The following is a 23,971-nucleotide window of genomic DNA, read 5'->3' on the forward strand; positions in this document are numbered from 1 at the left end:
AAGCCCTGCTCACAACCGGCAGGTCCTCCGTTGTGATTTACGGGTGTTAGACACAGAGTCCTTCCTAGTTTGGAAATTTGTTTTTTCAGGTTTCAAGGAGGATTTTCAGATGGATGTGTTTAAGATCCTAGTTAGGTTTCTTTTGGCTCCAGGAAATGTGCCAGAGCTCCGTGGTGACTAAGTGTGTTATATATTCATAATCTGTATGCTACCTACAGCAGTCAGGGTCCCAGTGGGAACTACGGGGCGCATTTAAATTAGGAGAGAAGGAGTTTATCTATGAAGGGACCAACTACAGAGGTGGGGGCAGGTCTGGGGGAGCTATAGGGAGGAGTAGGGAGCCGGGGTCAACAGCAGAGCTCTTCACTGCTCTTTCCCGTTTGGGCATAGGGGTATTACTGGAGCCAGAAAGGAGGGTTGGGGAAAGTCAGCACCAGACCAGGAGCAGTGACCTGTCACTTGGCAACACTGACAAGCTGAGACAACTTTGCAGGGAGACAAACGGGGATGACCCCTCCAGTACTTCTGTCCTCCGGATCTCTGATCTCCTGCCAGGCTCCTCACTGGTCACACCCAACCAGAGGCGGGAGGGCATGAGAGCCCACCGCCTTGATGAAGACAATTCAGTCCCCTGGGGCAGAGGGCAGCATGCAGAGCTGCAGGGGCAAATGGAATCTACCCAGCACCCCACCACAAGAAGAATTCAAAGAACTTGTGAACCAAAAAGAAAAAGAAAAAAAAAAAAAACACTGTAAAAATAGAGGAAGCACATCACATAGAATAAGTGGGAGCTGATTTTCTGAGGAACCAAACATGAAATGGTTATTTGGATACGAAGTTTTGTGTTGCGCTTCTAGCAGCGATGGCAAAAGGGGAGACCTCGTGGGCTGTCGAATTCACATCTTGTGTCCTTGCAAGTCAAACTGGCAAGAACGGGGAACCAGATGCTCTCTGGGGGCCACTGCACGTTCCTGTCCCAGCTCGGCAGTGATGGTACTGGAGTGTCTTGAAAGAATTCGGGTGCTTAGCCTACTAGTGATTAAGTCAGGGAAGAAATGCAGTAATCCTAATTCGGAAATTTGTTTTTTCAGGTTTCAAGGAGGATTTTCAGATGGATGTTTTTAAGATCCTAGCAGCCATCTTACATCTGGGCAATGTGCAGATCACAGCGATGGGCCACGAGAGGTCCACAGTCAGTGTAAGACACCGCTTTGTTTCCCCTTCCTGTGTTCGGAGGGTCACCAGTAGAGCATCTCATGGGTACTCTGCTTCTGCATTTTAGCCCCAGGCACATTGGGCCTGCTGGAGAGACCAGTTGTCAGAAGCAAGGAAGCAAGGATTTCCATGGGTAGTTTTTAAAGAGTCAAACTTCTTCCCCTTGCAACAGTAGAGGAGGGGGAAATGCATTCTCTCTGTGTTTTTCTTTAATTCAGTAAATTTTTACCAAGTACCTGTTACATGCCAAGCCCTGTTGGCAGGCGCCAGAGAAACAGCAGTGAACAAAACCAAGCAAAAGCCCTCCGTGGGGTTTATGATCTGGGGGTAGGAAGTGGAGGGGAGGAGACATGATCACCAATTACAGGCTCTGGTGGCTGGTGATGGCCATGAGCAAGGAACGTGAAGCAGAGTCGGGGTGCAGAGGGGCTGTGCATTTTGTGTAGAGCATTCAGAGAAAGCCTTGCTCGTATGGTGGTGGTGGGCAGAGGCCCTGAAGATGAGCAAGTGAATTGTGCCTGTTCTGGGGGAAAGAACATTCAAGGCAAAAGGGACAGCAAGTACACAGGCCCTCAGGCAGGAGCTATTATTTGACAAAATGTTAAAAAAAAAAAAAAAGTATATCCAAAGAGGAGTGAGTAAAAGAAGGGGTGGTAGATGAGGTCAGAAAATGTGGGGGGGGGGTGGCGGGGGAAGAGGGTGCAAGTCATGTAGGACCCTCAGCACACTGGATATTTGGAGCAGAAGGGACACCTCCCACCACCTGACACTTGCCCACATCTAGCACCAGTAGTGCTGACTTTCTCTCTGGAAATTTATTCTCATGTAAGTTCTGTGACAGATTTCTTTATTTAACAAACACAGGGTAAGTTTATGTGTGTGTCTCTTCGACAAAATTATGAGAAGTGGTCCTTAGTAGGGACATGTGTTTGGTTCTTCTCACAAATACCCACATAAAGAAGAAAACAACACACGGTAAAACATGCTTCTGTGAACTGCAAGGTCGCCTGACCTTTAAAGCTTTGGGTATATATGTCTATCTTGTCGACTCCCGCGGCCGTAACAAAATGCCGCAGGCTGGTGGCTTATCCTTTCCCAGTCCTGGAGGCTGGAAGTCCGAGGTCACGGTGCAGCATGGTTGAGCTCTTGGTGAGGGCTCTCTTCCTGGCTTGCAGACAGCCGCCTGCTTGCTGGGTCCTCACGGCAGAGAGAGGGACACAGAGAGCTCTGGTCTCTTCCTCTTCTTACAAGGGCACTAATCCCATCGTGAGGGCCCCACCCTCATGACCTCATCTAAAGCCAATGACCTCCCAAAGGCCCCACTCCAAATACCATCACATTGGAGCCTAGCTCTTCAACATATAAATTTTGGGAGGAAGTGTTCAGTTCATAATATAACAATGTCTATTTTCCTGTCCCCCCCCCCCCAAAAGTCATGGGAACAGCTGATAGTTTGGTACCCTGGTCATTTCTCAGCTCTCTGGTACCTGCCGTTTAGGGGAGAGAGGGCCAAACAGTGGATGGAACGTGTGGTTTTTGGCTCAGTGCTTCAGTCCTGTTGTCCTGTGACCAGGAAGTAATTCCTCTCCCTCTCCTCAAGCTCTCACACTAAGTGACCGTCCCATCGCCCTGGGGTCCAGCCCTCACTGAGTTAGTCAGTCAACACAGGACTGGGAGGTTCTGGGAGAGGGGATGGTAGGCCTGGGTAGGTGTCTGGTGTGCATGTGGTGGTGGTGCTCCCTCCGTGCCTTCTCATTTACCTCTGAGAAATGGGCTTCTGCCCTTGTTCTTCCCAAACTCCATAGACTGAAGGTGTGATATCCACCCAACAAATGCCCTTGCGTTGATCTCTGTTCCATGAAGTTTGTTATGAAGGTAGTATTTTGGAGAAGGAGTTAAAATTGATAGATTAAAAATCCTTTGTCTATCAATCTGAGGGGACAAAATCTCTGAAAAAGATGTAGAATCTTCATAGCAAATTACCAGTTCTATAATTAGTGGTCCTATCTTTGGAACATACATACCATTCATTTGCATCAGAAACTTGAAATGCTGGGCAGACCCAATCTGGAGGAAGTCATCTTTTTAAGAATTCCTGTCCCTTTCCTTTCCGCCTGCAGCAGCACCTGTAGCTGAATGTTTTTGACTCAGGTGGTTTAGTGCCTTCTTAGAAGGAAGAAAACCCATGGCTCTGCCAGTCTGTTCCCCAGTGAGGAGGTCAGGCAGGTGAATACAAGCTTTGTGTTACTGCGATGTTGGTCAAAGGGGTGTGGGTGGGCAGCAAGGAGGCTGCAGACTTTCTAGATTGTTTGTTCCACTGTAATCTGATGCTTTTTTAAGTGCAGCTACGTGGTTTTCCCATTGCCTGTGATGATCTCTACAGATAAGCCTGCCGGGAAGTTCCCTTGCCAAAGGGGATTGGTAGTGCTCAGTCTCAGGGGTCACATGTCCTTGCCAGGTAACAAGGACTCCTTGTCCATGCTGGCTGAAGACAAGCAGGAACAGACCTTTCCTTGTCTCTGACCAATGAGGCAGCTCTCGTGCCCCAGCTGGGAGAGAAGCAGGATTCACTTGTGTGTCCAGGAAAAGTCTTCCACATTTCTCCTCTCAGCTGAGAAGACAGCTCTGTTAAAGGAGCCCCATTGTCAGGTTCTCTGACAGTGACATCTAGGTACCTCGGGGCTAGACCATCCAGGTAAACCCTGACCACACAGGTAGGGACAGGTGGTCTGGGCATGTTGCAAAGGGAAGAGAGGGGCCTTGAGGCCGTATCTGTATGTACAGGAAGGGGAGGATTGTTTCCCTGGCCTTCGTCACTGTGGACATTTTTTGACCAGAATGAAAACCTGGGTGGGGCGCAACCCAGGACTGCCGGGCATCACCACAGCAGTACCTTGATGCGGGCTCCATGCCGCTGTGGCCCTCCTGCTGTCCTTCTAGGCCTGCCTCTCTCTTGTTAGGCCCGGTCTTTCTCATGCCAGCTCACCCTCGTCCCTGGCACAGGCCCAGATGGAGGCCCAGGGGTCCCGGCAGGGTGGGCTGGTGTTGGGTTAGATGGCCAGACGGCCCTGATGGGGCTTGTGCTTGTGTTTGAAGGAGGACGACAGGCACCTGAAGGTGTTCTGTGAGCTCCTGGGCCTGGAGAGTCGCAAAGTTGCTCAGTGGCTGTGCAATCGCAAAATCGTCACAACCTCCGAGACCGTGGTGAAGCCCATGACCAGGCCCCAGGCGGTCAACGCCAGGGATGCACTGGCCAAAAAGATCTACGCTCACCTGTTCGACTTCATTGTGGAGAGAATTAACCAAGCGTTGCAGTTTTCAGGCAAGCAGCACACTTTTATTGGTGTTTTGGACATTTATGGGTAAGATTCTCTTCTGTGAGCCTGTCTTTCCTCATTTAAATGTCAAATGCCCATTATTTTTAGATCATTTTGTTCTGGTATCTTTTTTGTGTTTCACATGATCCAGAAGGATAGCGTTCTCTACGTTTGCATGTGTCGATGTTAAGTACAGTCCCCTGGGCTACAGTGTGTTTTATTTAGAGCGTATTACGTAAACGCTGAATTAATAGTGGCCAGCACCCAGAGCTTACCGCATGTTGGCTACCGTGCTGGCTGGTCACCACGCACTTGCTCACTGACTTCTCAAACCGGGGAAACAACGAAGGCTTACACGCAGAAATGTGTCCTCGGTTGCTCTGCTGGTGAGAGAGCCATGTCTGTTTCCCTGCAAAGGCCCCGTGAGGTGTGGAGCCCTGACACACCTTTTCCATTTCAAAGGGGCGAAATGACAGGCCCAGAGGTCCGGCACCTTGCCCACGCTCACAGGGTCAGAGGTAGACTCAAAGCCAGGCCTTTGAGCAGACAGCCTCGCACACCCTGGAATCCTCTTCTATTCGGGGACGCCAGCCCTTCTCCAGCTGTTCTAATACCGTTGGGGGTGAAGTTCCCACCAGACTGGAGTTGCTCTTCCTCCTCTTTGCCCGGTCCTCCTTTTCTAAATCCAAGGCCAAACACATGCCCCAGGTGCTTGAAGGGTCCCTAGAGTGTGAGTGAGTGAGGACAAGCCAGTGTGGAGGCAGGCTGTGAGGGCTGTTGGCACTTAGGCATTTGTCTGTCAACAACTGGCCTCAAATGCCCAACACCTCGCCCCTCCTGGGACCGGGACTGGTCCTGGTTTCTCAGGGGTGGGGGAGAGGGCAGCTCATTGCGTTCAAGGCATCACAGAGTGTCCTCCCTGGCTTGGGGAGTGTTCCCCCACACCCCGTGAGCAGCAGCCCGACCTCCCTCCCCATACAGAGGAGAGAGCCGGCTCTGGGCGCCCCCACCCCAGCCTGCTGGGGGACGGAGGGAACAGATGGGCCATGGTGATGCTGTTGAACTTTTACCCAGGTGCAGAGACTCAGCTTTCCCATAGCTGTGTAATGCAAGACAGTGCCTCAAGGGAGGTACTTTGTTTAGTTTAGATTCTGAGTTAATGTATGTGACTCCCAATTAATAGCGTATGTCAACAGTTCTAATATGCTGACACACTACGGGGCTAGTCCAGTGAGTGATTTACCTTGCCTTGTGCTGCAAAGAGGATTTGAGCAGCCGCTAAGAATCTCAGTAGACTTTTCAAAAGAAATAGTCTCATTTAACAATGATCTCTTTTATGGTGGTAGAATTACGTGATTGCTATAGTATTCTGTTCTTTTCTGCGTGTTTAACTGTCTTAAAAATAAATAATCCTTTAAGGATAGATGATTCCATTCATCCAACACATATTTAAGTGCCAGGCATGTGAGGGGTGTGACTGGGGAACAGAATAGGTACATGGCCCCTGCCCTCTCGGGACTTAAATTTTAGGGGAGAAGGCAGGCAGGTAATTAGAGATTGGGAAGCTTCTTGTGATGGGAATAAGCAAATGAGCAGGTGGGTGGGCTGGAGGTTAACAGGGGCTGGGGGAGAGAGGAGGGCAGCTAACAAGCCACAGGGAGTGAGGAGAATGGCAGGCAGGAGTCAGATGCCTGCAGACCACTGAAATAAGGAATCTGAGGTTTTGGTTACGTGAACACACCTGAGACAGGAACTGTAAATTTATAAGAACGTGTTAAAGTATATCTTACCTTAAAATTTTAACATTAAAATCCACTTCAGAGATAATAAAAGTAGCATGCTTGCTGCCATCCGTGAATTAATGGTACCCTCTAAGAAAAGAAGCTCTTCTCTGAGTAACAGGGCTGCTGCCTGGGGCGAATCCTTTCACGCCTTTCCCCAGCGGGTGCTCCTGTGATGGGCCCTTGCTCAGGCCCTCCAGGCAACTCTTGAGAGAGCTGGGCTCAGTTTGGTCTGGAAATACATCAGCCTCAAAGGAAAAGTTACCAGCCCTGAAAGTGATGACAGCCAAAGCCGTGAGCCTTGAGGTTTCTGCTCAGAACAACACGAAGACTTGTGGTTCCCCAGCCAGTCAGGCGTCTACGTGCTCTGGACCCAGAGTGGGGCCGGGGGTCAGGACCCTGGGAGGGAGCACTGCAGCACCAGCTGGGTGGCCCTGAGAAAGTCCTAAGACTTCTCCAAACTTTGGTTTCTGCCTCTGTAAGCTGGGGCCTCTCTTGCAGGGGTTATTAGGAAGATCAAATGGACTAAATTGTGGAGGCATCTTCGGAACCATAAGCCTCATTCACATGTGAAATGTTGTCATAGCTAATGTGCTTCTGGCATTTTAGGTCATAGATTGAGGTCTTTCCATGGGTTTTGAACTTTAGATCTGAGAGCCCATTTTTGGGTGAGGGAGCGTGTAAAAGGACAGGTAGATAATCATTGATATTTGATATTCTAGAAAGCCTCGCCTTTGGCCCTGGCTGTGGGCTGTGGAGCATGAGGAGGCCCTTTGGACTCTCCCCCGGCCTGAGCTGTGTGGGCTCTGCTCTTGCTTTGAGTCACCCTGGAGCTGTCCAGAGCACAATCCAGGCCCTTACCCTGCCCTCGAATTCTAACCTGAGCCAACCTGGCTCAGTCAAGTGCAACGCTCAGTCCCTGTGGCTGGAGCTGGTGGAACCACTCAGAATTAGAGCAAATAAGAGCCAAGGCTTTGGAGCCCCCTACCCCCCACCAAGAGCTGGGGTCAAATTACGCATCTGGCCCCACTTGCTGCTGCTGGCCTCTGTCGCTCAGGTGTGATGGTCCGGCACCTAGGGCGATGTTAGGGTTAAGTGAGGTCGAGAGCATCCACCCTGAGACCTGCAGTGCTCAGCTTCCCCCCTGCCAGGCCAGAGCGTTCAGCTGGGAAGCAGAAGGCCGTGCTGCGTTCTGTTCAGCCCACACCGTGTCTTCCAGAGTGAGAGAATTCACGTCCGAGTCCAGATTTGCAGCTCCTCTTGCGAATGGGGCGGTCTCACATTCAGCCCCGCGCTGACGGCTGCCTTGCCCCAGGGCTCCCTGCCCTGTTGTCTCCAGCCCCTTTCCGGTTTCTGTCCCGCCCGCCTCCTCCCAGGTCTTGAGTTTACAGCTCCAGAGATAAGTGTTCAAAGTCTGAAAATAGACGTGATGGGGTCTGGTGGGCTGCGGGCTCTTAAATGACCTTGCCCTTGTCCTCCAAGAACTCAGATACCAGGCCCTGGGGAGGCAGAACTGTGCCGCCTCTCCCTTCAGCAGAGTGGGAGCACAGGAGACAGCCTTGCCTTTCCCCAAAGCACAGGTATGGCAGGCCGGCTCGCAGCTGAGTCTGACACGAGCTGTGGGACCTCAGGCGCGCTTCTTAACCTCAGAGCCGTGTGTCCTCACCGACAAAAAGGGTGATGGAGTCTGGGTGCCGTTGTGTGAAGCAAATGCGGCGGCCTCTGCCCAGCCTGTGCGAACGCCGGCCTCTGGCAGCCTGCAAATGATTTAGCAACTGCCGGGATATTAAAACCAGAAGCTTTGGGGCATATTTAAAACTTGATGAAAGCAGCAAACTTTTAAACTGTGAAGTTTGTCAAAAAATACTTATCTCTAAACAAATGTGTATGCCCCGCAAGTATGTTTTAACTTGTTTAAACCATATTTCAGTTTTGAAACCTTTGATGTGAACAGCTTTGAACAGTTCTGCATCAATTACGCTAACGAGAAGCTGCAACAGCAGTTTAACCTGGTAGGTGACTTTTCTGCTTTCTTGAAACTGGTTCTCAGCCCTGTGTGTGCGCCCACAGGTCTCTCCTCCGATCGCTAGCATGGTGCCCGAGCCCCACGCTGGCTCACTGCACCACCTTGTGGCCCTGTCTTGAAATCACACCTTCCTGTCCTAGTTCATCCTATTCTAGCCCCCTGGCCAGCTGCGCAGCGGCAGTCCATCACCTGCCCGACTCGGTCACAGACCCTCTGTGCAGCTGGACCAAATGATTGAGTTTCCTGAAGGCCCCATGGCCTTGCAAGCCTCTGTGCCATAGCCCACCTGCTCCTGTCCTTTCCCCATCCCTTCTTAGCCTGACAAATTCTTGTCTTTTGAAATTGAGCTTCTCCCAAACAACTCCTGAAGTAGTATGACGTCATAGAGAGCATGGACTTTTGCCCCAAGTGAACTGGGTTTGAATCTCTGCTCTCCCACCTTCTTCCTCTGGGACCTTAGGTTCAGAGCCTCAGTTTCCTCTTTGGGAAAAATGGGTCACTGGTATCTGCCTGCCTGATATTGTTCTGAGGAGTAGACCTAACGTTGAATGGTAAATGTTTCTTTTCTTTCCTTTTCCTCACTTTGGACTTAATCCATGTATAACTTAAATTTCATCCCACTGCAAATGTATGTTTTGTTAGCATTCTCAAGGATTCCCTGAAGTTTAGCACTTAATAACTAGAAGTAAAGTTTATTCCCGGTAGATACGCTGCGTAATTCACACGAAGTCACCCCGCCATCCTTTGCATTCCCCTCAGCCCCCATCACTACTGTGCTCTCTCTGGCCTCTATGAGAGCCCTGTTTCTCAACCTCCTATTGGGCTTCCGTGCCGGCACAGGGATTCTTCTGTGGGAGGCTTTCTTTTCGCTGCCCCTCCCCTCCCCCCACTTGCAGCAGGGATGAGCTCAAGCCAGTCCTCTGGGAAGCCTCCCTGATACCCTTAGGGGCTGAACAATTAGTGAACGAAGTTCTCCATGTTGTTGGCTTCTCACGCCAGCCCCACGGCCGGCATTCTCGGGCAGGCTGGCTCGCACCCAGCCAGAGAGGCTGCATCTGTCTTGGCTAGTGGCAGTGCTGTGAGCAGGGAGAGGTTGCAGGGCCACCCTGAGTATGCGTGGTGTTGGAGGCAAGAGGGTGTGGGGGCCCACTCAGACCAGCGGGGAGGAGCACATTAGGAGCTCTGCAGCATCCGTCCTGCGTAAGGACGGTAGCCTGCACCTTAGGGTCTTTGCTAAACGTTGCAAACCAGTCAGGTATCTGTGTTTTCCAAGGGCTTATGTCCTGGACTTTGGAAGCACACTATAATGTTCTGTTTTATTTTCTCTACTAACTTCTGGATTTCCAGCATGTCTTTAAACTTGAACAAGAAGAATATATGAAGGAAGATATCCCTTGGACTCTGATAGATTTTTATGACAACCAACCAGTTATTGACCTGATTGAAGCAAAAATGGGTATTTTGGAGTTACTGGATGAAGAATGCTTGGTAACTTAAAAAATTTTTTTTTGTTCAAATTCTGCATAGTAACAGATAAGCATATTACAAGCTGGATTGGGGGGGGGTATGCATGTAAATTCCTGACGTGTTACTCAAATGGTTGGACGCTAATGCTGGGACAGCAGTCCATGGCAGGAACCCCAGAGGGCCAGCTGAGCCTCTCACCCTCATCATGTGTAACCCACCACCGGGTACCATGCACAACCTCTCTGGTCATGTCCAGCAAGGAGGAGCCCTTTGAGGCTGTCCTAGGCATATTTGGAATGGACGTGAAAATAGCAGATGACCTCACACCACTTGTTAATGACTAACAAGAATTGAGTTTTATTTCCTCATTCTTGTGAGTCATCCATTGGGAGGTGTAGCTGAAAAATCAACATCACACAATTCAAGAGAAGAGGTCTTTAGTTCTCCTGTTATTATTTCCCTCTAGGAAGAGCACTTTTACGGTGGGCCAACCTAGCAGTGTCCCTCATGGGGCCACAGGGACAAATAATCCCCAAGACAGTACTCGTTCTTTTGGTTTGAAGATTGTATTATGGGGTGTTGTGTGTAAGTGATGAATCACTGAGTTCTACTCCAGAAACCAATATTGTACTGCATGTTCACGAGCTGAAATTTAAAATAAAAATTAAAGTACTCCAGGGGTGCCTGGGTGGCTCGGTCGTTAGGCGTCTGCCTTCGGCTCAGGGCGTGATCCCGGCGTTGTGGGATCGAGCCCCACATCAGGCTCCACCGCTGGGAGCCTGCTTCTTCCTCTCCCACTCCCCCTGCTTGTGTTCCCTCTCTCGCTGGCTGTCTCTATCTCTGTCGAATAAATAGATAAAATCTTTAAAAAAAAAAAGTATTCCAAAGCTTAGTGGCTTAAAATAAAATTAATTAATTAAAATATTAACATTGTATTATGATTTTTAAACACCTATTTAGTTTCCTTTCCAGAGATTTATTTCAAAAAACATATATAATGTTAAAGACTAACTGGCCTTTTCTCCCTGAAATTCTCAATTCCACACCTTTTCTCACAGATTCTCCTCTCTGGTACCACCTGGGTTTCAGCCCCTGCAGGAAATACAAGATTAAAGGGCTGGCAGCAGGGCTAAGCATTCTGGAATGATCTAGTGAGGGCGTTGGCTAGGCAACCATTGTCACAAAGAAGCCTAGAGGTTGTCATTTGGACACAATGGGGGATTAAATTCAGAGTTTGGGCCGAATATCACTGATCACTTCCATATCACCAGTATCAAGAACAAGTTTTACAACTAGTTTTATTTGAGGAAGTAGTTATTAAATAGGCTGTAAAACGAAAGAAATGATTTTTCTGAGGTGGGGATGAGGTGGGGAGGATTACATTTAGGTGCTAGTCTTTTCCCATTCAACCAAGAATAAAAGTCACATTCATGTAATGAAATCTATGTTATTTTTTCCCCTGAACCTTTAGACTTCTTTGGGAAGAAAAAATAGGAATACTGCCAATTTTGCAAAAATAAATTTCTTCATTCTCGAGTTATATTCTATGTCCATTTCCTTCTCATTTATAACATTGTATGTTTCTAAAAGGACATCGATAGGTCTGTATAAATGGCGCTGTGAAGGTTGTTAGGATCAAGGACAGACGTGTGCCTCGAGCGGAAGCCACAGGTGTAGCAGCTCACTCTGAGGCGTCCGCTCACCTTGGTTTGTGAGAATCAGTACTTTTCTGTGCCCCTATTAATCTCTCCCCTCCAGTTTTCTTACTATTTGTTTTGCTTTTCTCTTGCAGTTACCACATGGGACTGATGAAAACTGGCTTCAAAAGCTGTATAATAATTTTGTCAACAGGAACTCTTTGTTTGAAAAACCCAGAATGTCAAATACCTCCTTTATCATCCAGCACTTTGCTGACAAGGTACAGTGAGGTCTGGGGCGCTGCTGTCTGCTGGAGCGGAGACGCTTCCGAGGTGCGGGGGGCAGGCCGGGGACTTCGCTGGCTGGGTTCACGTCATGCTCGGTGCATGGCTGTGATGCAGGAGACAGGCACGCATGTTTAACAATTTTTAATTTGTTTTTGTCACAAAATACGAGCTTCAGCTGTCGTGCTTTAAAGATAAACATGTGGCTAGTGGATCTCATTTCGATTTTGGATTTCCTGGGAATTTATTAGTCTCTTATCAGTTTATTTCCTCTATGAAATTGTTATACTCAAGACAGCATAATTGTTTTCTCTAATGAAAGCTATATCTTTTTTTTTGAGGTTTTCTATTTCTATGTTACAGTGGTAACATAGGCTGGCTCAAGATGTTGCATTTTCTAAATCTTTGTTTTCTTCTTTATGGATCTATTTTTTATGAAACATATTACTTTAATAAAAAGAAAAGGTTATTTTTAAATTACATTACAGAAATCTTAGGAAATAGGGGGAAAAAAAGAAAAATCACCATAACCACTTGCCATAAACATATGTTCTCATCTTGTTTTCCTTCCCTAAGGAAACTCCCGCCCTCGGAGCATTCGCCAGTTGGGTGTTACTCCTGGGGCCTGGCCAGTGCCTGGGGACCGTGGGAGCAGTGCTAGTGCTGGGGGTCAGAGCGTGCTCAGTGTGACTGAGAGGATAGGGCAGGGGACAACGAGCCGGAAAGTCGTAGTGACTTTGTGGCCTAGCGGAGCACTGTACAAACCGGGTCGCATTTTCGATTCCTGAGGAGACGCGTATGAAATGAAATGCCTCAGGTTGTATTTTCCAGTGGTTGTCTTTTGCAATTCCACAGCTGGAGGAAAGGAGAAAAAGCGGGGGAGGTATCAGATATATATGGGATGTACTTTGAAGTACATCCCTCTTCATAGTACTTGGTTTCTGCACCTTTAATTCTCTCGCCCCTGGCACTTCCAAGAAGTCCCTCTTAAAAGCAGCATTTTGGGTGGATTGCAGGTTGGCGGGAAGAAACCACATACACTAGGGTTAGCTTAGGTTCCTGGTTTAATTAGCCAGGGAAATACAGTCGTTTTGAAAGTGAGACGGCTGTGCTGAGAGACAGCAAGTGAGCGCATCATCCCACGGTCCCCAGAGCTCCCAACAGAGCACCTGCGACACTGTCCCCACAGACGGTCTTATTACATTGTCACACCTTTGTCCATTTAAGCCAGTGGTTCACACCACCAGCCTGGAAGAATTTAAACAGCAGTCCAAGATCTTCATTCACAAGGGAGTGTTTGCACACAGCCAGTATTCCTGGTTCTTAACCCAAACTCTGCCCAGCAAGGACACTGCCTCACTTAGGGGGACAAAGCAGAGTACTTGCTCAGGGGTCCGTGAACACCCTCTCTGTCCCCAGATTCCAGCATCCCCAAAAGCCTGTTTCTGCACAGTTATTAAAATTTGTGTTTTAAAACATATTTTCTAATTTGTGAAAAATATGTATCACATAATAAACTGTGTAACCCAGAGGCATAAACTGTTGGGGTTTAAATGTTTAAGCAACCACCCTGGATACGTTATCTGAAGGATTCAAGAAGCCTTGTGGATCAGAAAGGGCCACATGGAGTTTCTCTAAGCCAGACTGAAGCAGGGCAGGCAGGTACCCACTCTAACCTGACTCTAAGGGCTTTGGTGGCCCTTGAAAACTTTGTGGTCAAATGGTCAGTCTTTCTTTCCTTCCTACTATATTAATGCTGCTTTAGGAAAATATTTCTGTTTGAGCTCAAAGGACAACACTGAGCTATTTTTCTCCTCCTGGTGGCTTCAAAGGCAGAGTGAACACCAAGCCAGTTCTTTGTGGACCTGTGTGTATTAACTGCACACGTTGCAGGGACTGACTGGTCACCTGTGGCTAGAGGGAACCGACAGGTGAATACAGTGTGATCAGTGACTAGTGAGAAATCCAGGCAGTGGGAGGGCCTGGCTCTTTCCCTCCGNTGACATATTCCCCATTTCCCAAGTTTTATATAAATGGTTTTGTGTGATAAACAGAAACTGAACCTCTTTTTAGAGGATTGCCTTTTTAGCCCCTTCATTAATCGTTGTTAAAAAGGAAAAAGAAAAACTCCGTGGTACTTGGATGTCGTCTGCTTTTGTTTCTTTGGAAATAATTAAATCCTTTCTCTGCATAGGTAGAATATAAATGTGAAGGTTTCCTTGAGAAGAACAGAGACACCGTCTATGACATGCTGGTTGAAATCATGAGAGCGAGCAAGGTTTGTAAGCTTCTAAGAGAGTAATGAATGTTATTTGTTATGTAACTTTGACATGGACGTAGATGTGTACCAGGAAAGAGTAAGAAGTGTGCGGGTGTGTGTACTGTCTTGCAGTGGCAAACTGTAGCTCAGACGTAGAAAAAAAGAACTGTTTTGGAATTGGGACTAAAATATGTATCAAGCTTCTGAAAGCATCCAAATAAATATCCACTAGACACAAAATCAGAAATCAAATGTGCAGATGCCAGCGAAGAAGGATAGGTAATATATAACCAGTTACAGGACCACAGTTTACATTTGATTCATTCACGCGTAAATATTTATTTTTATTTTTAAAGATTTTATTTATTTATTTATTTGACAGAGAGACAGCCAGCGAGAGAGGGAACACAAGCAGGGGGAGTGGGAGAGGAAGAAGCAGGCTCCCAGCGGAGGAGCCCGACGTGGGGCTCGATCCCACAACGCCGGGATCACACCCTGAGCCGAAGGCAGACGCTTAACGACTGCGCCACCCAGGCGCCCCCTCACTCATAAATATTTATATAGTACCTACCATGTGCCCCGATTCCAGATACAGCAGTGAACAAGGCAGTCAGGGTTCTTGTCCTGGTGGAGCTCACGTTCTTCAGGGAGTGACATACCCTAACCACATAAGTAGCAATGGCAGGTAGTAGTAAGCGCCCAAAGGAAACCAGGGCCAGATAGAGAGAAGGTGATCTGGGAAAGGGGTGCCGGCTCCCACGTGCAAGCTCCTCAAATCCACAGTTCGATATGAGGAGTAGTGTCACCAAAGGAAGGACTTCTGGATTTTTCTTTTCCTCTTCGAACATTTCCGTATTAACATTTGAGAATAAGAATATTGCATACACGAGGCTTCATTTTGGGAATATTTGGTTAGATCGTATTTATTTTTCTTCTTTTAAAAGATCCCCAGTCCTTTGTTGATATTCAGGTATTTTGACAGTTGCCCAAATGAGCGTGACACCTCCCCTAACAATCATAAACAAGTCACAGGCATGACACCTTCAGTTATTAAAACTGGTTTATGTTAGAGAATTCAGTGTGGAAATGACCTGCATCTTGTGTACAGAATTAGCTGATTTAATTCACCAATTGTTTACTCACCCCCAAGCATACCCTGGGGTCCATTCTAGAAGTGGATGCGGATCACGGGAAGGCACAGATGGGCCCCTGTGCTCAGCACAAAGGCTGTCAGAGGTGCGGGACATTCAGACCCAGTGGTTTCACGGCGGGAGCATACAAGGATGTGTTAGGCAGGGACTTTCCTCCAAAGGAGATGGTCAAAGTCTGATTTAAAAGAGAAAAAAAGTGAGTTTCGCTCTAAGAAGATAAGACACTTTATTTTTTTATTTATTTTTTAAGATTTTATTTATTCTACAGAGATAGAGACAGCCAGCGAGAGAGGGAACACAAGCAGGGGGAGTGGGAGAGGAAGAAGCAGGCTCATAGCGGAGGAGCCTGATGTGGGGCTCGATCCCAGAACGCCGGGATCACGCCCTGAGCCGAAGGCAGACGCTTAACCACTGTGCCACCCAGGCGCCCCAGAAGATTATCTTATTTAAAAGAAATTGGAATTACTTTAGTCAGGGCACAAATTTTTTTTACCTTTAAAAAAAAAAAAAAACCTTAATCTAAGCAAGTAAAGGGAGTGGAGCTAGAACCTCGAATAGTGGGTAGAGTTTAGATGTGCAGGGATGAAAATGTGAGGGAGGAGGGAGGAGATTCCAGGTGTAGAAACAGCATACAGACCCACATACCCACACAGACATTCGCTGGGATTTCCTCTCTGCTCATACTCCTGGAAAGAAGCCATGCGTCATCCCAAGGGAGGGAAGTCCTCTCATGGGATTCAGATTTGGCTGTAGAGACTGATCGAGATTACTAATCTCACTTTACATGAGCTCATTGTGACCATTTACATGGTTTGAATCAGCTGACGACTGAGAGTAACACCTTTGGACACTGAAATCCTTTCTGTTCCTTCCAGTTCCATCTCTGTGCCAATTTTTTTCAAGAAAATCCAGTTCCTCCTTCCCCTTTCAGTTCGGCGATCACAGTGAAATCTGCAAAGCCAGTCATCAAGCCAAACAACAAGCAGTTCCGGACCACAGTGGGAAGCAAGGTACCCAGAAAGTATCTGAGGGCAAGGGGGCCAGGGGCGTGGGCCAGGCCCTACAGGGAGCCAGGCAGCGGTTGGGCCCACGTTCCAGGCCCGGACGTGGGCACTGAGCTGCTTCCTGTCTACTATACGTGTAAGTGCAAAGAAAAGCCACAGTTCACCATCGTTATACCTCAGCCTGCAAGGCTGCACACACCTGAGCAAACCACGTGTTCACACAATAACGTGATTTACAAAGTTCCCTGCTATTTTGGAAGAAGAGGCTAGAGCAGCATTCTGTCCAGAACATAGGACATGCTAATAATCACAGTCATGGTTTGAAAGTTTTCATAGTAGATGTTTATGCATGAGGTTAACGTTTCTCCTTCTTAATTTACCAAGGTTGGGCCGCCTATTTTTTTTTTTTTTTTTGGCCTTGACCTAAGCATCAAATTGCAGCATGACACTTATTCTCTGACCTTGTTTCCTAGTTTCGCAGCTCTCTGTATCTGCTCATGGAAACCCTCAATGCGACCACACCCCACTATGTCCGATGCATCAAGCCGAACGATGAGAAATTACCCTTCGAGTGAGTGTTCCAATGCAGCAGAGGGAGAACACCGAGGAGGTCGTGTCTGTCGTGATGCTGGAGAATTTGCTTATAATTCCCTTGCACTTTACTATTTCTGGGTTTTTTAACGATTCAGAACAACCCCATCCTTCACACACACTGTTAGACAGCACAACCCCTCTACAGAGGCTAAACCATCTTGTCTCCAGGAGGAAGCAAAGGGGCTAGCTTTGAAAGAATAGTCCACAACTGAAGTCTATGCGACTGAGGGAGCCAGAGCATTTCCTTGATTATAAGAAGACTTCGGGTACAGCACGGTGACTATGGTTAATAATACTTTATTGTGTGTTTGAAAGTTGCCAAGAGAGTAGATCTTAAAAGTCCTCCTGACAGGAAAGAAACTGCTGTAACTACGGCGATGGGTGTGCTCTCACTTATGTGACTGTTTCACAATACATATGAACACCGAGTCACTGTGCTGTACACCTCAGGCTACTGTGATGCTTCCTGTCAGTTACACCTCAGTAAAAAAGAACATTTGTTTTTTGAAAGAAAGGTGGTAGAGGAACAGAGGTGTCGCCCTCAAACATGGCATGAGATGGGAGACTTGCTCTCTGCAGCCCGTGGGCAAACCCCAGGCTCGGGAGCGGACGTTGCAGAGTGTCTTTGAGCTGACTAGAGCTGACAGGTGTCCGAGGGGCGTGCACCGTCCGTGGAGGTGGCAAATGTGTCTGTGGGCACCAGACGCTCAGACCCCAGCTGGAGGGTGTCCCGTCAAGGGAATTCTAGCATCAAATGGGCACTTGGACAAGGCAAGTGGGAACGTTTCCTCTACTCTGGTTGTCTCGCGAAGCCGAACCAAGGCCCTTTCCCCACAAGGCCTTCTCCCTCTTTCCAATGTCAGAATCCATCGCTCCTTGCTCCCCGAACTCAGTCAGCTTCCAGAAGTCTTGCGGAGCTGCTGTTTTCATTTCCCCTCTGACGGGGATCTGTGGAGTAGCTGCTGGGTGCCCGGGGTGGGGATCGCAGGGATCGCAGAGGCCGGGCCTGCTCCCCAGGGCACACCGTCCAGGCGGCTCTGCTGCACTGCTCCTGGGCACATTTGTCAGTCCCAACGGCTTAACACATCTCCTAACACTCGTCTTCTTTCAGGTTCGACTCCAAAAGGATAGTTCAGCAGCTGCGAGCCTGTGGTGTTTTAGAGACGATTCGCATTAGTGCCCAGAGCTACCCTTCCAGGTTCGTTGTCACTCCTTGTTTGGGGGGGAAATGCCCAGCTGCAGGTCTGCTGAGAACCAAGGGAGCAGCTGCCTGGCAGATACTTGCATAAAATGCCCCCAAGATTTCCCACTGTTCTTCGCGAAGGCCAGAGGAGGGCCACTGACAGGCGGTGTGTCTGACAGGGGCCACCACCAGCCCGTCACCCGTTTCCATGGTTACTGAACACCGCCTGCTGCCTCCCCACTGCTCCTGGGAGAGGGAGCCGAAGGGGGAGGAGAGCACAATTGTTGGGGCAGTGTTAGCAGAAATACAGCTGGGGGAGCACACAGGTGTGTCAGGGTGAGGTCAAAGGTCAGTGCCATCATCCCAGAACTGACTTCACCCCCCAGCCCATTAGCAGCGGGATCCACAGACGTGCCACGCCTCCTCACTGCCACACTCCTTCGATCCCCTTTGACTTTGCAGGTGGACATACATCGAGTTCTACAGCCGCTACGGTGTGCTCATGACCAAACAGGAGCTTTCGTTCAGCGATAAAAAGGAGGTGTGCAAAGTGGTTTTACAGAGGCTCATCCAGGTCAGTCTCGCTTAGCTCCTGGAATGATGGGCTCTTACCGAGATGCCCATCTCCCGGATGTGTTTCCCTACCTGCCTGTCTCAGGACTGTGTTGTCACGAATGTCAAAGGAAGAAAATATGCCCCGAGCATTTGTGTGCTGAGGTCAGAGCAGACACACTCACAGGGGCATCATCTCCTGAGAGTAGGAGTCGCCGTTAGGGACCCAGACTCGAACCCCGGCCCCCCTCAGAGTCCTCTATCCTATGTTGTCCTCCCACAGTCTAAGGAGCTTCGATGGGCCTGGCTAATTGACATGGTCAGCTGAGATGTCTCTAGCCCAGGAGGATCCCAGACAGGGCACTCCGTGTGGATCTGGGCCATTGCTGCAGCAGTGAGTGGTGACAGGAAGGAAGTGGGGACAGAGGTACCATGGCCAGGAAAGGGGGTGGTGAAGACAAACTGAAGTGAAGACAGAAACCAGACCTTTCCAGGCCCTGCTCTCTTGTAGAAACCACATAGGAATGGCCCAACTGAGAATCACCGAGCATGCACACACCCCTCTCACCCCACAGACGGACCCCTGAACCTCAAGTCCATTTCTTCCCCCAGTGGCTTTAAACAGACATCTCAAAAAATAAATCCCGAGGTCATGATCAGAATTTTTCTGCTTTGTGTCAAGGAACAGATGCGTCAAAATAACAATGTTTTGGCATCTTTGACTCTCTAAACATCTTTTCCAAATACTATAGAAACTCTGAAAGATTTTATTTCTGATTCTATCATTTTTCTCTTCCAGGATTCTAATCAGTACCAGTTTGGTAAAACCAAAATTTTCTTCAGAGCAGGACAAGTGGCCTATTTAGAGAAGCTCCGACTGGATAAGCTCAGGCGGAGTTGTGTTGTGATACAAAAGCACATCCGTGGCTGGCTCCAGAGAAAAAAATTCCTCCGAGAAAGACAAGCTGCCCTGACCATCCAGCAGTACTTCCGGGGTCAGCAAACTGTGAGGTACGCTGGAGTCCAGGAAGCAGGGGGCGTTGTGTGGCTCTCTCGACTGCTCACCTTGTGCAGAGGGGCCTGTCAAGGACAAACAGCCTTTCCCTGGGGGCACAGACGTGTGTGGGTGCCCTCCCATGGCCGTCAGTGAGCCTGGAGATGAGAAGGTCATGTCCTTGGGGCAGGTAGTGCTGACTCTGCCTACCGTTCCCACAGCAGAGGTGACCGTAGGACCCCAAAGAGAGGAAGCTCCACTCAGAGTTTTAAAGAGAGTCAGAACCCCAGTGAGACCAGGTAGAGGGACTGGGCCCCTTTTCCGTGGGAAGTGAAAATCCCGAAGGCAATCAGGGTCCTGGTGCAGCCCCTAAGGAAATGCCGTGAGTAGCCACTGACCAGCCACTGCAGATAGTGGGGGGCCGACCGTACCCGAGGGGATCCAGGGCAAGGCTCTGGCGGCAAACACAGAGCACCCGCCCAGGGGAAGGCTGAGTGGAGGGCAGTTAGCAATCTTACGCCTCACTGAGCGCTCCCCAGAGGCCGTGCCGGGCTGGCCGGTGAGATGGAGTCCTTCCCGGACAGCGGTGTGCGCTAGTGTGCGTCTGCGACGCCTCGGTCCTTGGCGCGCTGGGAGGAGAGTTGAGAAGGCAGCTGTTTAAGGGTCAGGCTGTGTCATGGAACCTGACCTCTTCCTGAGCTGAAGGCCTGACCTCCAGCAGCATCTGGGCTTCTAGACATGACTGGTACACCACAGCCTTCATCTCCGTGTGCTTCCAACTGGGCTTGCCACCCCACCCCAGGTGACCGTCTTACACGAATACACAGCCAGGCTTGCCCTCCTGTGCCCCTGGGTCAGGCAACAGCAGCCATCTCCAGGGCAGGAAGAACCAGGGTTATCTTCTTCCCCAAATCAGGCCCCCTTTCTGTTTGGGAATCGCTGTGGCCTGACAGTTCTACCCCTGCTTACCTCGCGTGTCTGTCCCTTCATTCCGTTGCCACACCCCTGTCCTAGATGAGGCCTCCACCACCACTTGCCTCCTGGTCCCACGGCGCAGCCTCCCCCTGCTGCCTGTCTTCCTGAAGCAGGGCCTGTGAGAACCACTGCCCACCTCTTGCCTCTGATGCCTCAGGGGACCTCTATTTCCTGCACTCAGTCTTTGACATGGCGTTCAAGGCCCCCATGGCCTAGATGCTTTCATGAGAATGGAAGCTCTGGGAGAGCTGGAACCCTGCTTTCATATGCCATAGTGGGTATTCAGTAACTATATTTTTAAATAACACATGGTCTCTATTTTTCTAATCTCACCGACTAATTTTTTCCATGTATCTTATATTCTGAGAGTTGCAGACAAATTCTCTTTTTCCAAATATTTCAGGCATTGCTTAGGCCTCCATGTGGTCACTGGTCCTTAGCCTGAAATGCCTTATCCAACCTTCACTGTCTGCAGAAATCCTACTTTTCCATCAAGGGCTGGCTCACAAGCAGAATGATAGCTCTGTAAGATCTCTCTTACAGATCTTTTAGTAGTTATTTTATTTTTCCTCTTATCCCACCTGGCCATTTATAAGTCTGTCTGCCACATGAGGTTATAAACTCTGGAGGTAAGAACTTTGTCTTCACCTCCAGTGCTTTAGACAGAAGTTAACAAGCTTTTTCTGTAAGAGCCAAATATTTGGGCTTTGGGGGCCATGCAGTTTCTCACATCTCTTCAACTTTGCTGTTATTAGCCAGGGATAATATGCAGATAATAGATGTGGCCGCGTTCCCATGACACTGGACAGTAATAGGCGGAAGGCTGCAGGATTGGTCCCCAGGCTGTCATTTGCCAATCCCTGATCCAGACCTTCTAGCGTGGTTTCCTACGAGGCTGAATGAGCAGGTGCAATCCCAAAGCCCAGTTCTGTTTTCACGTGTGTGAGTGACGGCGGATTGATTGGCCTGGATGTGAAGTGTGCAAGTTGCCACGTTGTTCCCGTGGCCCCGAGCAGGTCCTCATTCAGATCAGGGTGAAAGGAGAGGTGACGAGACTGACTTCCAGCAGGCATTAGAGTCAATGAGGTCTAGAGTTTAATGCCTAGATTTGCAAAACATTTGACTATTCCTCGGTGCAAAACAAAACAAAACAAAACGTCGCGCCCACTCGTCACTGTGCCGTAGAAGTCAGTGCTCTGTGGATAATAGGTTCACTCTGGGTTCTCTTTAACCAAGGAAAGCTGTTACGGCAACAGCCTTGAAAGAAGCATGGGCAGCCATCATCATTCAGAAGTACTGTCGTGGGTATCTCGTCCGCAATTTGTACCAGCTCATTCGCGTGGCCGCCATCACCATCCAGGCCTACACCCGAGGACTCCTGGCAAGGAGGAGGTACCGAAAGGTGCGCCCAAGACCCTGTGCTTTCTTAGGGCACGGGTCCCTCAGGGCTCTGGTTATTTTTCCCCAGTCATAGTGAGGTCATTCTTTTCCTGCATGAAGACTTTAAAGAGAGCAGGGAGTGCTGGTATCTGAGTGTCTGTTCATACATGTCCGCCACAGGTGGGTTTGGTCATCGTTTCAAAGGTCTAGATATAATAGGACTCTGTGGGTTGATGACAAGAAATTTGTATTTTACAATGTGAGAATGTTTTGATAGTTGCGTCTCTCAACGTTGGAGGAGTTGACGAGAGAAACAGTGGAGAGCCAATCTGCATTTCATAAAATCTTGTTTTAAAGATGCTGGAGGAACACAAGGCTGTGATCCTTCAGAAATATGCACGGGCGTGGCTGGCCAGACGCAGATTCCAGAGTATCCGACGATTCGTGCTCAACATTCAGCTTACTTACAGGGTCCAGCGTTTGCAGAAAAAGCTAGAAGATCAGGTAGGTGTTCGTAATGTATCTTTCAAATGTACTTTATCTAACCGATTTATTTTGTCCTGGGCCAATTCCTTAGCTAATGCTATTAAAATTTATGCCCATGTTAGGAAATTCAAATAGTTTATGTAGACCACCTGATTTAGAAAACAGAAATGTACTGTAAAAGGCTGCTCCATGAGGTTGTATAGGATGTACACTGCACAAGGGAAGCTGCCAAAGAGTGCAAGTGGGGCTGAAATCCAGGCTGGCTTTGCTTTTGCCAACCCGTGTGTCCCGGTACAAAGCTGGGCTGCCTTGAGGCAGGGGTGCCTTTTTCTCCTCTGCACAAAGATGTTGTCGGCATGCCAAGCCATGCTCCCTCAGGACTATGTTGGCTCAGAGGAGTTGCTCTTTTCTAATTTGCCAAAGGTCTGTATGGTCTCACTGCGCCCTGCCTATTTTGGGGAGACTCCTCATACCATTCCACTGGTAGGAAACAAAATCCACGTGTTCTTAGCCAGTGGGGAAGGGCTGTGGCATATACAGTGTCCAGATCGCTGAAACTCACTCCTGGGCCTGTCCTAAATAATACTGAGACTCTCCTACGGTAAACTTGAAACTTAGCCATGAACAATGCCGTAGGAGTCCTTAGTGAATGGATGAATGTGCAAAAAAAAAACCCTTGAAGTTTTGATGCGGTTTCTCCTGATTGTGCTCTTGTGTGGCCGGCCTGCACCTTACGTGGCTTGAGGAGAACAGCACCATTTGCTGCCATGACAGCTGGGAGTGGGGCGCCTGGGAGTCCCGACGCTGCCGGGGCTCCACGCTAGGTATATTCGTTTGCTAGGGCGGCCGTAACAAAACGGCCACAGCCTGTGTGGCTTACACAACAGGCATTTCTTTTGTCACAGTTCTGGAAGCTAGAAGGTCAAGATCAAGGTGTTGGCAGAGTTGAATTGTCTCTCCTTGACTTGCAGATGGCAGTCTCCCTATGTCTTCACATCGTCTTCCCTCTGTGTCTGTGTCCTAATCTCTTCTTATAAGGACACCAATCGTACTGGATTAGGGCCCGCCGATATGGACTCATTTTACCTTAATTTTGTCTTTAAAGACCCTATCTCTAAATAGAGTCAGGGTCTGAAGTGTTGAGTATTAGGACTGCAACGTGTGCATTTGGGGGGCAGCAGGGGAGACAGTGTATCCCACAGCTCTAGGGTTGTCTTGGAGCTCCAGGATCGGGCCACTCCCATGCTAAGAGTGCCATCAGCTCGGGAAGTTTGCCTGACCAGATCTGCCTTGCTGTTCGCACTGGGATGAAGATGCCCGTACGTGTCATCGTAGTGATAAATGTGATCAGTGTAGGTAAGGTCTGATAGATTTAGATGCCATGGCAAAGGTGGTGAGAGGCAAATGGAACAGCTTCCTTATTTTGGATAAACCCCCAAACATCTGCTGTTTTTTCCTCTAGAACAAAGAGAACCACGGGCTGGTGGAGAAGCTGACCAGCCTGGCCGCTCTTCGGGCCGGTGACATGGAGAAGATTCAGAAACTGGAATCCGAGCTGGACAGAGCAGCTGCCCACAGACACAATTATGAGGAGAAGGGGAGGAAATACAAGGCTGCCATAGAAGAGGTCTGTGCTGGTCGTGATTATGGAAATCCGTGCGCGT

At 48.9% G+C, this 23,971-nt stretch overlaps 1 protein-coding gene across 1 annotated transcript in view; it reads left to right on the plus strand.

Annotated features, from left to right (window-relative positions):
* Positions 1–23,971, plus strand: part of MYO5C (myosin VC) — a 96,289-nt gene that overhangs the window by 38,007 nt on the left and 34,311 nt on the right. Inside the window, exons 11-24 of the mRNA XM_040620422.1 lie at positions 1,092–1,198; positions 4,312–4,577; positions 8,244–8,325; positions 9,687–9,827; positions 11,599–11,724; positions 13,923–14,006; positions 16,015–16,149; positions 16,617–16,714; positions 17,849–17,935; positions 18,383–18,494; positions 19,272–19,483; positions 21,678–21,843; positions 22,179–22,325; positions 23,770–23,934. Coding sequence (XP_040476356.1) covers positions 1,092–1,198; positions 4,312–4,577; positions 8,244–8,325; positions 9,687–9,827; positions 11,599–11,724; positions 13,923–14,006; positions 16,015–16,149; positions 16,617–16,714; positions 17,849–17,935; positions 18,383–18,494; positions 19,272–19,483; positions 21,678–21,843; positions 22,179–22,325; positions 23,770–23,934 — 1,928 coding nt within the window. The remainder of the gene's footprint in view (positions 1–1,091; positions 1,199–4,311; positions 4,578–8,243; positions 8,326–9,686; positions 9,828–11,598; positions 11,725–13,922; positions 14,007–16,014; positions 16,150–16,616; positions 16,715–17,848; positions 17,936–18,382; positions 18,495–19,271; positions 19,484–21,677; positions 21,844–22,178; positions 22,326–23,769; positions 23,935–23,971) is intronic.

The sequence above is a fragment of the Ursus maritimus genome, unplaced genomic scaffold (genome assembly GCF_017311325.1).
Source record: "Ursus maritimus isolate PB19 unplaced genomic scaffold, ASM1731132v1 scaffold_35, whole genome shotgun sequence".
In the NCBI taxonomy this organism is placed as follows: domain Eukaryota; kingdom Metazoa; phylum Chordata; class Mammalia; order Carnivora; family Ursidae; genus Ursus; species Ursus maritimus.